This window comes from Drosophila grimshawi, unplaced genomic scaffold (genome assembly GCF_018153295.1).
Source record: "Drosophila grimshawi isolate 15287-2541.00 unplaced genomic scaffold, ASM1815329v1 contig_1377, whole genome shotgun sequence".
Lineage (NCBI taxonomy): Eukaryota > Metazoa > Arthropoda > Insecta > Diptera > Drosophilidae > Drosophila > Drosophila grimshawi.
In genome coordinates, this window is record NW_025062900.1 from 20203517 (window position 1) to 20216343 (window position 12827).

The 12827-nt window shown below is 40.3% G+C and overlaps 3 protein-coding genes across 6 annotated transcripts; 1 reads left to right on the top strand and 2 right to left on the bottom strand.

The window, feature by feature from the left end:
* Positions 1-181: 181 nt before the first annotated feature.
* On the bottom strand, positions 182-3621 carry LOC6567104 (voltage-dependent anion-selective channel). 2 transcript variants are annotated; one of them, XM_001992968.3, is made up of 3 exons: positions 3486-3621; positions 861-1408; positions 182-800 (listed from the first exon to the last, which is right to left on the bottom strand). In XM_001992968.3, exons 2-3 carry the CDS (start codon positions 1406-1408, stop codon positions 500-502), a joined length of 849 nt encoding a protein of 282 aa, XP_001993004.1. In that variant the 5' UTR covers positions 3486-3621; the 3' UTR covers positions 182-499. The 2 variants fall into 2 exon arrangements, with proteins under 2 accessions (XP_001993004.1, XP_032595215.1); XM_032739324.2 differs by lacking the exon at positions 3486-3621 and adding an exon at positions 2041-2142.
* A 508-nt stretch (positions 3622-4129) lies between these two features.
* Positions 4130-7906, top strand: LOC6566959 (SET domain-containing protein SmydA-8). 2 transcript variants are annotated; one of them, XM_032739267.2, is made up of 4 exons: positions 4130-4526; positions 5781-6110; positions 6174-6400; positions 7267-7906. In XM_032739267.2, the coding sequence occupies exons 1-4, from the start codon at positions 4171-4173 to the stop codon at positions 7863-7865; spliced, it is 1512 nt and encodes a 503-aa protein (XP_032595158.1). In that variant the 5' UTR covers positions 4130-4170; the 3' UTR covers positions 7866-7906. The 2 variants fall into 2 exon arrangements, with proteins under 2 accessions (XP_032595158.1, XP_001993006.1); XM_001992970.2 differs by lacking the exon at positions 4130-4526 and adding an exon at positions 4748-5121.
* Positions 7889-10513, bottom strand: LOC6566960 (palmitoyltransferase ZDHHC3). Of its 2 annotated transcripts, XM_032739268.1 has the most exons (4): positions 10077-10513; positions 9562-10011; positions 9169-9471; positions 7889-8043 (listed from the first exon to the last, which is right to left on the bottom strand). In XM_032739268.1, the coding sequence occupies exons 1-3, from the start codon at positions 10190-10192 to the stop codon at positions 9201-9203; spliced, it is 837 nt and encodes a 278-aa protein (XP_032595159.1). In that variant the 5' UTR covers positions 10193-10513; the 3' UTR covers positions 7889-8043; positions 9169-9200. The 2 variants fall into 2 exon arrangements, with proteins under 2 accessions (XP_032595159.1, XP_001993007.1); XM_001992971.2 differs by lacking the exon at positions 7889-8043 and having other exon boundaries at positions 8324-9471; positions 10077-10483.
* Positions 10514-12827: the final 2314 nt, after the last annotated feature.

Consider the following 12827-nt stretch of genomic DNA (forward strand, 5'->3'; position numbering starts at 1 on the left):
GCTTGCTCATTTGTTTTTCAGCTGCTTTTCAAAAAGATATGAAATATTTAAGTATCCTCTGCATATTGCTTTAAATTCAAATTGGTTTCTTACAGATTTATTATATTTATTTAAATGCTAGCTGCAGCCTTTTCCCTATTTACTTACTTCAATTCCGTGTAAAAAGAGCTTGCTCAAAAACTTGTTTTTTTTATGTTTTAATAGGTAAATTATGTATTTCACTGGTTGCCAACAATAAATATGGTTTTTTAGCTAAGTACTAAACAAGACTACGTCCAACAACCCGATGATTCCGGGTTTTGCTATGTTGGCAAATGCTTTGCTAAATATGAAGATTCTTGTCGTGTGTTCTTTTATTTCTTTTAAACTTCTCTTGTGTTTTATTGTTGTTACACTTTGAATTTATTATTTATTTGTTGTTGTTGCTGGTGTTTTGTTGTTGTTGTTGTTGTAGTACTGTATTGCTGGCAGCGCATTCAGCTTGAAATCATGAACTAACTTAGGCTTCCAATTCGAGGCCAACGCCAACCTTGTGGCTGCCGCCATTGAAGTTCTTGCCATCGACAAGTGTGGATAGCGTCAAGGTGATGCCATCGCGCAGCCTGTGCTGATAGCCCAAGCCCACCTGGCTGGCATTGTTCACCTTGGCGCGGACGCTGGCATCATCGTCCAATTGATATTTGGCGCCGATGGCGAACTTGGTGTTGCTGGTGCCGCTGGCCCACGACAGCTGAACGCCCACATCCAGTTTGTCCGATGTCCGTTGGAAGATCGAGCCGCTGAACTCCTGGCCATCATTGCTGCAAACCCAAATAAAAATAAATATATGGATAGAGTTTGTAATACTGTGTATTACTTACACGGCTGTGTGCAGGACAAAGTCCTTGGCGGAGTAGCCGAGGGCAAAGTTGTTGGTGGTCAACTTGGACTGTTTTGTATCGAATGCGGTCTGATAGCCGGCCAACCAGCCCTGGTAGCCAAGCACAGCAGATGCATTGATCAATGGACCCTTCAGATCAATATTGATGTCCGAATCGGCCTTGACATTCTCATGTCCGTAGGCAACCTTGAATTTGCCACTCTTATTGCCAGACTGGGGGGCAAAGTTGCCCTCCAGCGACAGCTTAAGGCCCTCGAGCAGTTGATCCTGTACAGCGACCTCGGTGTACAGTGTATTGTCTGTGTTCCATTTCTCCGTCAAAGTGAGGCCATAATCCTTGACCTTATACTTGGTCTCCAAGGAGCCAAAGACCTTGCCGGACTCCTGATTCGAATGACCAGCTGTGTTAAATTCAATGCCCGACGATGTCTTGGTCTTCAGGTCAAGCTTCCACAGGCCAAAGTTGTAGCCTTTGCTGAAGATATCGCGAGCCTGTTTGCCCAAATCGCTATACGATGGAGGTGCCATCTGTTAATAAAACAAAAAATGATAAATATAAATTAACCAATGTTGCGCGCACATATTTATCGTTAAACAATTTCATTTAAACAGTTGGCAATTGCGTGAAACTAGCGATTAGATTAACAACTCTTTATCTAATCTGACAAACATTTCACCAATGCAATTATTCATATAGTCATAAAAACGCTTAAAATTGACCTGATTAACAAATTCAAAGTTGTTATCGAAAAAAAAAAATTGGAAATTTGCTGTGATTAAAAATAAACACTGAAAGTGAAATAACTTTACGGTACTTTGGCTAAATGTCAACTTCCTCGGTAAGCTTAATGCGGAAAATAGTGAAAATCGCTTTCAAGGCCCAAAGAAAAGTGCATCCAACTGCCAAGTGTGCCCAAATCTGGCAAAGAAACTGCACATCTATTTACTCGCTGTATGTATGTGTGTGTGAATGGCGGGTCAACGCACGTTTGCTGCGATGAGAGTGTATAGAGCAGATTGAGAGAGCGTGAATTAGTGGAGAGCGCGTTTTAGCTGCAAATAATCGTGCAATTGATGACGCACCGTGTGCCACAGTTGTTTGAAAGTTTGCTAGATGTTTCAGTCGCCATACATACGTGTGGCAAATATATATATCGTACCTCTTTGCGCCTTAGTTTCTCTCTCAAAATAGTATAAGACCAATACTTTTGGCTATAATCAGCCATTTTTATATATGTAATTCCCACAAATACGTATTTATGAAACTGAAATTGAGTTTAATAGCACTTGGCCTACTGTGCAGCATATCTCTGTTTCTGTTTACTTTTTGTTGGTGGTGATCCGTTAATTTCTGCCAGCAACACGGCGTTCATTGACCAGTTGACGCAAATACACATGCATACACAATACACATGTATACGTTGTGTTTGAACCGATAACTTCGACATTACATTGCCGTTTTAGTTTTTGACGTCATATTCCACTTGTGTGCACAGTCGTGGCGATAATAACGATACAAGTGGCTGCTAAATATGAGAGCAGACAGAGAATAGCGAACGACTATTATACTAGGCTAGATTGGACAGCGGCCAAACGGCAGCAAACTGACAAACAACAAAAGAAATTAGACGAAAAGAAGAACAAGTTTTGCAAACAAATATGAAAAAACTGAGCACGGCATAAATATGCGCTGTGATGTAATAGGCCTAAATCAGCATGGAAAAATTGTGTGCTTAAATAGGTAAATCGCATTTAATGAGTTAATCAGCTCAAAATTGCAGCTTGACCTTGATAATATGCCCAACTCCAAATTAATACATATGCAGTAAGTTTGTGTGTAAATTGCACAGGTGAGCTTCAACTGCAAATAGTGGACGCGAGTCGTTACGCAACAATATCCAGCAACATGAAATTCATATAACAAAAAATGGCAAAAGGTGTCACAATTAAGCAACTTATCGATTTTTCGTGACGTGAGCCACCCCCCACCCATAGCTTAAATTGACATTAAATCTTGTTCTTATGCTAGTTACTCATCACATGACCAGATGCTGCCCAAAAGCTAAAGTTTAACAAGCTGAATTTGATAAACCAAATGGAATGCATGTGATAAAGAATAGCAACGATAGGTGACGATTTCATCAAAACAAAAATTTTTTAGTGCAGAGCAGGCGACATGTTACGTAACAGGAAAGTGGACTGTTGCCGGCGGCGGCAGCTGTGAAATTGTGCGAAACAAAATTGTGGAACTCGTTTGTCGCTGGCCGTTTTTTTTTTTTGCCGGCTGTTTTTATTAATATCGATTTTGGTCACACATAATGCTTATCAATTAGTTTATATTTAAAATAGCATAAGCACGATGTGCAAACCCTTTGCACTTATGTGTGTACGTATGTATGTATAACATATATATATTTATATATATGTGTGTGTGTATGCGTGTGTGTATGTGTATGAGGGCTTCGTGTCTACTTGCAAATTTTTCTTTTGGAGGTTATGAAATCACTAATGACAAGAAATCAGTTTCACTTCGTATTTTCATGCACAATCTATGCGTATTCTACCGATATACACTTTGCTAATGTCTTGCGTAAGTTTTACTTACTTTAAGAAGAGAGTTTATTTAAGATTTTTGAGCAATGTGCAACGCAGGAACAAGACGACGACGACGACCGCACAACGTACACCACAAAATTGATTTGGAACTCAAAATGTCAGTGTGGCCAGCTCAACGGATCGCGAAAATGCGTTTTGCGGACTGCTCAATATACTAAAAGAAGAAGTGAATATGGGCAGAGGTCACCTTAATTACAGCAGTTCTATTTGAAAAATATTGTAATTTTTGAAAATAATTAAATAAAGTTTGTTGCTTAAGACAAGTAATGTGTTGTTAATTTAATTTATTTATGGCATTAGCATACCATGCGAAGTATGCAAATATATATAGAAAGCATTGATTCGAATTATAAAATAGTTTTGGCGCCAAACTGTATTTGAATACAAATTCACTAAACGTTCAATTAAATGCTTTATTAATTGTAGACTTTTTGATTCAATAAAAGTAGTAAAATTACAAAGATAATCGTATGTACACAGTCATTTATGTGTAAACAAATTTACAGTCTTATAGAGCATGTGCTTCTCGCCATCAAGCAAAATAAAACATTGTTGTACTTTCATCTATTTTTAGATCTATAAAAAAACAAATATGTGTGAGAGTCGCCGTTCTCTGAAACCGAATTGCATTCAATAAAAGTCTCGCATTTGGGAGCTGCAGCAGCGGCGTCATCATGTTGTTGAAGGCTCGCCTGGAGCACGACACAGTCTACGGCCGTTGCCTGGCCACATCGGAGGCAGTGGAGCGTGGCGAACTTGTCGTCGAGGAGTTGCCCTTCGCCTATGGCCCCAAGCGTGAAAGTGGCATTGTTTGCCTCGGCTGCTATCGCTATTTGCAGTTTGGTGAGGATGGTGATTCGCTGGATCGCTGCGAGCTGTGCGACTGGCCGCTCTGTGGCAATTGTGCAGATGATGCTAGCAGTGATCATCGGGGCGAGTGTCAGGTTTTCGGAACGGCACGTGTCACATTTGCCGGCAATGTTGGCGAGGATGGCGTCTGTCCCCAATTGGATTGCATAACACCATTGAGGTTAGTTTGTGGATGCCCAAGGGGCGGGAGGCCACCGAGGGGCTGCAGTCACTCAAAAACCACAACAAAAAAAAAAAACAACCAAAAAAAAATGGAAATTCAAAAATCAAAAAAATTGTTGTCAGTTAGCCAACAATTTAGGTAGGCAGTGCCAAGAATTATGCGCCCGCTGCAGAGGATGATGTTGATTATGAGCTGTGAGAAGCGGCGTCGGCGTCTTTAGTCGGTTTGGCGTCATGCGAGGAACGCCAGCAGTGCAAATAAATCGCACGGCAGTCGAATGGAGTCGTCTCTATGGTCGTTATCTGGTGGCCAGCGGGTCAGCGACTCATGGCGAACTGCTCGTCGAGGAGCTGCCGCTGGCAATTGGGCCCAAGTGCAATGGACCCGTTGTCTGTCTCGTCTGCTATCGGCCAGATGTGCCGGAGCGTTGCATCCACTGTGGCTGGCCCTTGTGCAGCGCCTGCAATGAGACTGAGGCAAATCTCCATGCGCAGCTCGAGTGTCCACTGCTGCTGGCGTCCCGTGCCCGTTTCTATGAGATGCCCACGGGCAGCCGCTACTGGCCCCAGCTGGACAGCATCATGCCGTTGAGGTGCTCTGACGCAGAATCAAAAATAGAAATAATTGTACCAGTTTTTTGACATATAAACAAATGGATTTGAGCACATTTTAAACTACATATTTAATTAAAATCAAATTTAAATTTCATTTAAAATTGAATCACTTTATTGAGTATAAATTTGTGAATATAATTTCGTTAAAGAGTTTAACAATAATCGTACAATTAACTTATAATTAAATTTGTATTTAATCAAAGTCGTTTGAATGTGCAGATTTTAATGGCGATGATTAAAAATACATTTAAGTTTAAATTAATTGTACGATAACTGATAATCTCTGATTAAACATACATTTTATTTAATATGCACTTTAAAATCAACTTTACAATAAGTCAATCGATAAACCCTTTAACGGAATTAAATAATATTTATAATGAATAGAAAAATAGTCAAATTAACATAATTTATATATTTCAAGTACACTTTAATCTACTTCCTCCTTCGTAGAGTATCACATTTAAATGACGTTAATTAAACATAAATTTATTACATTTAATAACGCTGATTAAATAGAAATTTAATTTAATTTAATTGTACGATGATTGATAAACTATTTAACAAAATTATAGAAAAATTAACATAATTTATATATATCTAATACAACTTGGTCTCTCTGCTTTCTGCGTTATAGAGTGCTGCTGGCAAAGGAGGCGCAACCGGAACGTTGGCTCAACGAGGTGGCGCCCATGGAGCATCATGAGGAGGCACGTCGCGAGAATGCCGATATTTGGCATGCGGATCGTGTGAATATAGCACAATATTTACGCGGTCCGTGCAAACTGGCCGAGCGCTTCAGCGAGGAGCTCATCATGCAAGTGGTCGGCGTGCTGGAAGTGAACGCTTTTGAGGCACGCACCATCAACGGCTATCCGCTGCGCTGTCTGTATCCCTACACCGGCATTCTGGCCCACAACTGTGTGCCGAACACGGCGCGAAGCATTCATCCCAGCGAGGGCTACAAGTGAGCGACATGGAAATATCTGATCAAGAAACTTATTCAAATTATTTGATTATATACATTTAGAGTCCGCTTGCGTGCCATGGTTGATCTGGAGGCGGGTCAGCAATTGCAGCACAGCTACACATACACCTTGGACGGCACCGTCCAGCGGCAAGCGCATCTGCAACAGGGCAAATACTTTCGGTGCAGCTGCAAACGCTGCCTGGATGCCAGCGAGCTGCAAACCCATTTCTCCAGCTTGAAATGTGGCCAATGCACAGAGGGCTGGCTGCTGCCCAAACAGCCCACAGGTATTCAAATATGAATTCAAATCTGTTGAGTAACCAATATTTACTTGGCCTTCTACTAATGTCAGACACATGTTCTTAAAAAGATCTACTCACCGAATTAATCGCATTTCTCTGCTAAGATTTGTTTTACAACTCGGAATTTGTTTTTTAATGGGCTTTGTGCCAATTATAAAATTTGAATCGGAATTTTTAGAGGACACCTATTTCTGGACATTCAAATAGGTGTGAAGACAATAATTTGGTGCCAAGCACTAAGCATGACTGCTTTTTTAGTTAATTTATTATGGTACTCAGTAACGTCTCTTTTAGCATAGTTAACAAGTAAATTTATCTGATTTCTGAATGTTGTGTCATTTTATTTCCTAATGAACCAAGGCGAAGATTTTCGCCATCTTAAAATTTAACTATTCATTTTGCACTTACTACAATAAAACTAGACAATAATCAGTTACTGAAATGGCTTTCTTGAAGTTCTGAGACTGTTTCATTTTTAATGTTTTCCTTGATCTTAGAGCTTATATCTATATTTTATCTGCTAAACTATAGCGGAGTCCTTGGCCCATTTAATATTGTGCGATTTATGATAATGAATATATTCAAAACTTACCTCTTGAAAACAAAATCAATTGAGAAATTAAAGCATTCTTCATTTTATGCACCTATTTCACTTTTAACAAAAATGTGGGCCAAACAAATTAACTTAAGCCCAACACTTCTCATTATTAGGAAATAATAACGCCATAAGAAATGCACAAGTTATTGTCCAGGTGTGTCAATCCTATACAAATTAAAGCTATAATTTAGTGCAGTTAGAGTAGAGTATCAGCTAGTCGGTGCACTCACTATGCTCACCTTGCATTTTACAGCCTTGGAGAGCAGCTGGCAGTGCAATGCCTGTGACAACACAACCAGCAGCCAGGATGTGCGTGAGATTGTGGAGAACCTGCAGGCCGAGGTGAATGGGGTGCAGGCGCTGGAGATGGGTGCCAAGCGGCTGGAGGAATCGGAGCGTTTGCTGCGCAAATACAAATCGCTGTTGCATCCATCGCATTACATTGCCACCGGATTGCGGCAGCTGCTCATCGAGATGTATGGACGGGTGCAGGGCTATGAGATGGTGCAGCTCTCGGATCAGTTGCTCGAACGCAAGTCATCACTGTGCCGCAAAGTGTTGCGGGTGCTGAACGTATTTGAGCCCGGACTGAGTCGGTCGCGTGCCATGAATCTGTATGAGCTGCATGTGCCGCTGGTGCTGCTGGCCAAGAATGGCTTCATTGCAGGCACACTGAGTGGCGGCGAGTTGCGTGCTCGGCTGGTGGACGCCATCGATTTGCTCAAGGAGTGTGTGGACATATTGCAGCACGAGGATCACGACTCGCAGGAGGGCATCCTGTGTGGTGTGGCCAAACAGGCGCTAGAACAGCTCACGCTAAGCGTTGAGGGTCTTGGCAGCGAACTGGACTAAGTGGAAAATCAATAAATTTGAACTTTTTGTGAAAAAACAAATCATATGTTTATCCTTCAATTTATTGAAATCTATGCACATCTATATATACATATATCTATAGTTGAAGATTCGCATATGTATTGGTTTTTGCTGGCTTCTGGAGACCATCGAGAGATAGAAATTGAGAGTTTGTTGCCTGTTCAATAGAAACAATTTGCTTAATTCTCAATTGGAATTGGGTGTTTTACATATTAAGGCGTTCCTTGGATGAGTTTCGATAATCCTGCAATGATAACTGCAATTTTTCGTCACAATAGGAATAATTGAAGACAATTGGAATTCAAATTTCTTGACATTCATTGTTCTGTACAATATGTATCAAAATTATATTATATTTAAAAATTGTCTATATTCAAATGATAGAAATCGATTGAATTAATTTCAAAACTAAGCAAGGAATTTTCATAAATGACAATTACAAAATGTTGAAGTTTATTTTCTTCAATGTTTACAATTGATATAACTTTCTTAAAAGGTGTCTGTTGCATTGTGATATAAAATATAAAGCATTGGTATAAAAAAAATTATAAATCTTTAAATAACCTATTTGCATGAACTAATTTATTATGATACATTTAAGAACCTATGCAGCAAAATATTGTATATTCGTTTTGCAGCAGCCTAGTTTTATTTTTTATATAACATTTGATTGCAGATAGGAAACAAAATTGCACGTTTCATTCCAGCATAAATCGAATTACTATTCAATAATGTAATAAACAATAAAATTACAATAGTTAAAACAATATTTTGCTTTGTTCACAATCAAACTAAATAGGTCTTATAAATAATATGAGCTATTACCGCATACACTATTGCCTGGCATTTAATGTTTATGTTGTTTGTTTTTTTTTGTTTTTGGTATATGAATTATTTTTGCTCTTAAATGCTTGAATGATTTTTGTTTTTTTTTTCTTTGCACACATTTATATATATATATATATATTGTATATAGCTAAAGATCTGGTTCTACGTATGTAGATGAAATTACAGTTTCTTTTAAAAAATATCGAGTTTCTGTTGAGTATGTGTCGTGTCTTGCCTGGTGCACTAATTAATTATTAATGAATGTGTTAATTAAAACCTTGGAATCTTTGTATATCATACACACACATACATACGCACCACAACAAAGCGATTCAACTTCGAGTCGTGGTAAGGGTTCTAGGGATAGCTGGGTGGGCGTTTCACAGAGTTATATAACATAAACAAAAAAAGGAGCTCACACGCCTACAATACAGAATACAAACATAATACATACAAATCAAAAAGGTTGATTATCACACGCCTTTCCTAAACATCATGGCTGAGCAGCGGCGTATCGTGATACCGTGAGCCGTGATTTAGAGTCGCGCACGGCAACAGCCAGAGACCGGGATGACCGCGTCCAAAGACATCTGCAAGCAGTTGATATTTACGTCGATTGGGGCGATAGGCGCCCTTCTGCTGTATCGCCTCAACGGCCGTCTCATCGTACAATATGGCATGCAGCTGATCCACCATTATCGCCGTGACAAACAGTCCAAAGAGCGCCGACTCCAGTAGCAAGATTACCGAGTGAATCCTAAGTATAGACAAGATATCATTAATACATACACTCATTACCTAAATTAGTAGTAAATTAACAACAGTTAAAGTACAAATTGTGACTCACATTCGTAGCTGCGAGTCGATAACATTTTGACTGCATTCCGTGCAGGGCCAAACCCAAGAGCCGAGTATCAGTGCGACGGAATAGAGTGAAAGTATGCCCACATAGACGAGAAATTGTAGAAAATACTTTTGATTGCGTTCGCCGACACAGTTATTAATCCACGGACAATGATGATCCATGCGCCGGATGCAACGCTTGCAAATCCGGCAATGATGGGCACGTGGCGGCCTGTATGTCTCGCAACGGGTGCATACCGTCCACTCGCTGCCATGACCATTGCCAGGAGGATTGTGTTTGGTGCCATTGTTCGTGGTATGCAGATCGGAGAAGTCCAAACGATTTGCAGGCAGCGGCACAACGCCGGGATCAGAGAAGACCGCCTTCAGATGCGACATGCCCAGCAGGAAGACGACCGTATTGAAGAGCACAACATGAAACGGCGCCCAAATACTGCAAAACAAAAACAAAAGCACATTAATATAGTATACATATAGATCAAATAGTGTGTAACTCACCTGAGTGGCATTGTTGTCAGTATTATCCAGCGCGTGACAACATAATCCGCATAGACAACTGCGCCATAGGTGACAATGAGGCAGGCAATGCCACAGGGATCCCGTATGAATACCATATTCAAAAATATTGGCTTTCTATTTGCTCAGTGTGAGTGTATGTGTGTTTGACTCTGTGTGGCTCGTAATTGAATTACAAATCGAAGGTGTCTCTGAACCTTTTGGCCCTTTCCATTTAGCGAGCCGAGTAAATACTATCGTTGCTACACTGCAGCTCCTCTCCGGCTGCTGGCAGCAACTCGCAACACGGCGCACTTCTTAATTTCCACAAGTATTTTTGGACTTCCTCTATGTATTAAATATTATTTAGTATTTCATTTTTACGCGTTTTGAAGGATTCATTCATTTATTTGTTGCTATTTTTCGATTACAAATTTTTCACCCCAATATATTTAGGGGCCACACACGACACAATCGGTTAACAGACTGACATTAATCGTTTCCATACTGAATTTCTCATACTTTTTATTATAGACACAAATACAATATTTAAAATAATGAAGAAAAAAAACATTGTTATTATTGTTATTATGTCATAAAATACATCTAGTGTTTATTGGATTAAAACCTATTACATAGATTTACAAATTTTTATTACTTAAAATTTAAGGTCAGTACGCAAAGAAAACTCAAAATCCACACTGTTGCCAAACTGTTGACATGTGTGGATCGTATGAAGAGCTTTTCGGATTTTCCTTGCTTTCACCGATAGCTTTTAATAATTTAATAATTTAACTTTTGGTATGGAATAGAACAACATGAATACATTAGTTTAGCCTGGAGCATTATGGAGTTATTAAACACACTTTATATCCACATTTGATTATGTTCCCACTGCTTTGCTTCTATGGTAAAAAAAAAATAAAATTCGCGCCCAGCATTTTCAATGTATTGGCAACATTACACGTTGCACAAATTCAAATGACAACTCTAAAAAAATGGCGCCGCAGCCAATTTTCTTATTGAGTTAAAGCAAAAAGAAGGGATTTTTGTAAGCCGCTTAAATAGAATAAACTAATTTAATAATTATTAATAAGCAATATATTACAATATTAAAATCACTAAGTTTAATCTGCTCAGACTTAAGCAAAGTTAGCGTGAAACCAAGAAGAGTCAGCCACAAGAATATCTAATAAGAATATTGCTCTTTGCAGTTGGACAACAACAAAGGCCGTATTTGATTTTCAAAATGCCGCCAACTAAACGCAAATTTCGCGCTTTTCCCGCAGCAGGCAGCCAAATTGGCATTGATGGAATCTTACCGCCGCCGGGCAAAGGTTCGAGCCGTCGGCTTTCGGCGCCAGCAGGCAACAACATTGATGGCAATAAGGAAAATATTCAAATCCGCAGCAAATCCAAAATACCTAAATTACCCATGCCAAACGATAAAATCAAGCGTACAGCGCTGGGTAATTTGACCAACAAGGCAAAGCTGCATTCAAACGATGAGGAACAGAAGCAGAAGCAACTGCCCAAGAAGGCGACGAAGGAGCAGCGAAACGCGCTCCTCGATGCTGAGAATCTGATCGTGTTCTTTTCCAACAAACCCATGCCGATGCCATATGCAATGGCCGGATTAAAGTGGAGCCTTGTGGACCCAGCTGTGGATATGGAGGATTTTGGTTGCCGAACCTTTAACGATTGGTTCCAGGTATCATTTAGCGCCAGGGATATGTTCAACTATCTGAAACGAACTGAGCCAAGGCAATCAGTCCATGATTATATGCCACAGCAAATCCATTTGACAAGAATGATGAGATCTGGTCTCATTAACTGGATGATCCTGGTGCAGTTGAAGCTGCAACTGAAGCCGGAGACACCTTATCTGGCCGTTAGACTCGTTGATCTCTATTTGTCCCAAAAGCTGATTGGAAAGGAGAAATTTCAGCTGCTTGTTTTTGCTGCTTTTCTGATTGCATGGAAATATCAAAATTATCAGTTGAATTTGATTAAGGAATTTGTAAAGATTGGCGCTGGTTGGCACAATCGGGATGAACTCATCCAAATGGAGCTGGGCATATTGTGCACCATCAGAAATGGTCTTGGGATGCCGCTATCCTACACCTACTTGCAGCTGTGTGCGGGGGTTGTCCACGAGACCACATTGATCCTGGCCCAATATATATTGGAGTTGTCGCTGACGGATTATGAAATGATTGGATGCAGTGGTTCACAGCTGGCATCGGCTGCTCTCTTTATGGCCCTGCGCATGCATGGAGGCAATAAGAATCTTAATCAGCTGACCTGGACAACAAAATTAGTTGACTACACGGGTTATAAGTTGGCAGACTTTGCCGGGATTGTCCCATTGCTAAATGCGATACTCCATAAACAGCCGCAGTCCAAAGTGATGGCGACTCACATGAAGTTCTCGGCAATGACCAGCTATGATGTGACCAAGGTGCCGCTGCTCAGCAATCAGGAGATGTTCCTGCACAATCTCGATCTAAACGATATCAAATTAAATAAATTGAGCAAGACGCCGCTCCTGGAGGCTGATGAGAACTTTGGCAAACGGAACGTTTTCACCCCGGAAGCATCCGCTACGTGGCAACCAGTGCAGCTGCCCATGATCAAGTTGCCTCCATCAGCAGCAACTGCCTTTAAACCGATGCGGCTCATCTTCAATGATTCTAACAGCACTCAGAAAAGCTCCACCTGCAATTCAATGTGTCTGCAATTAGATTTCAGCAT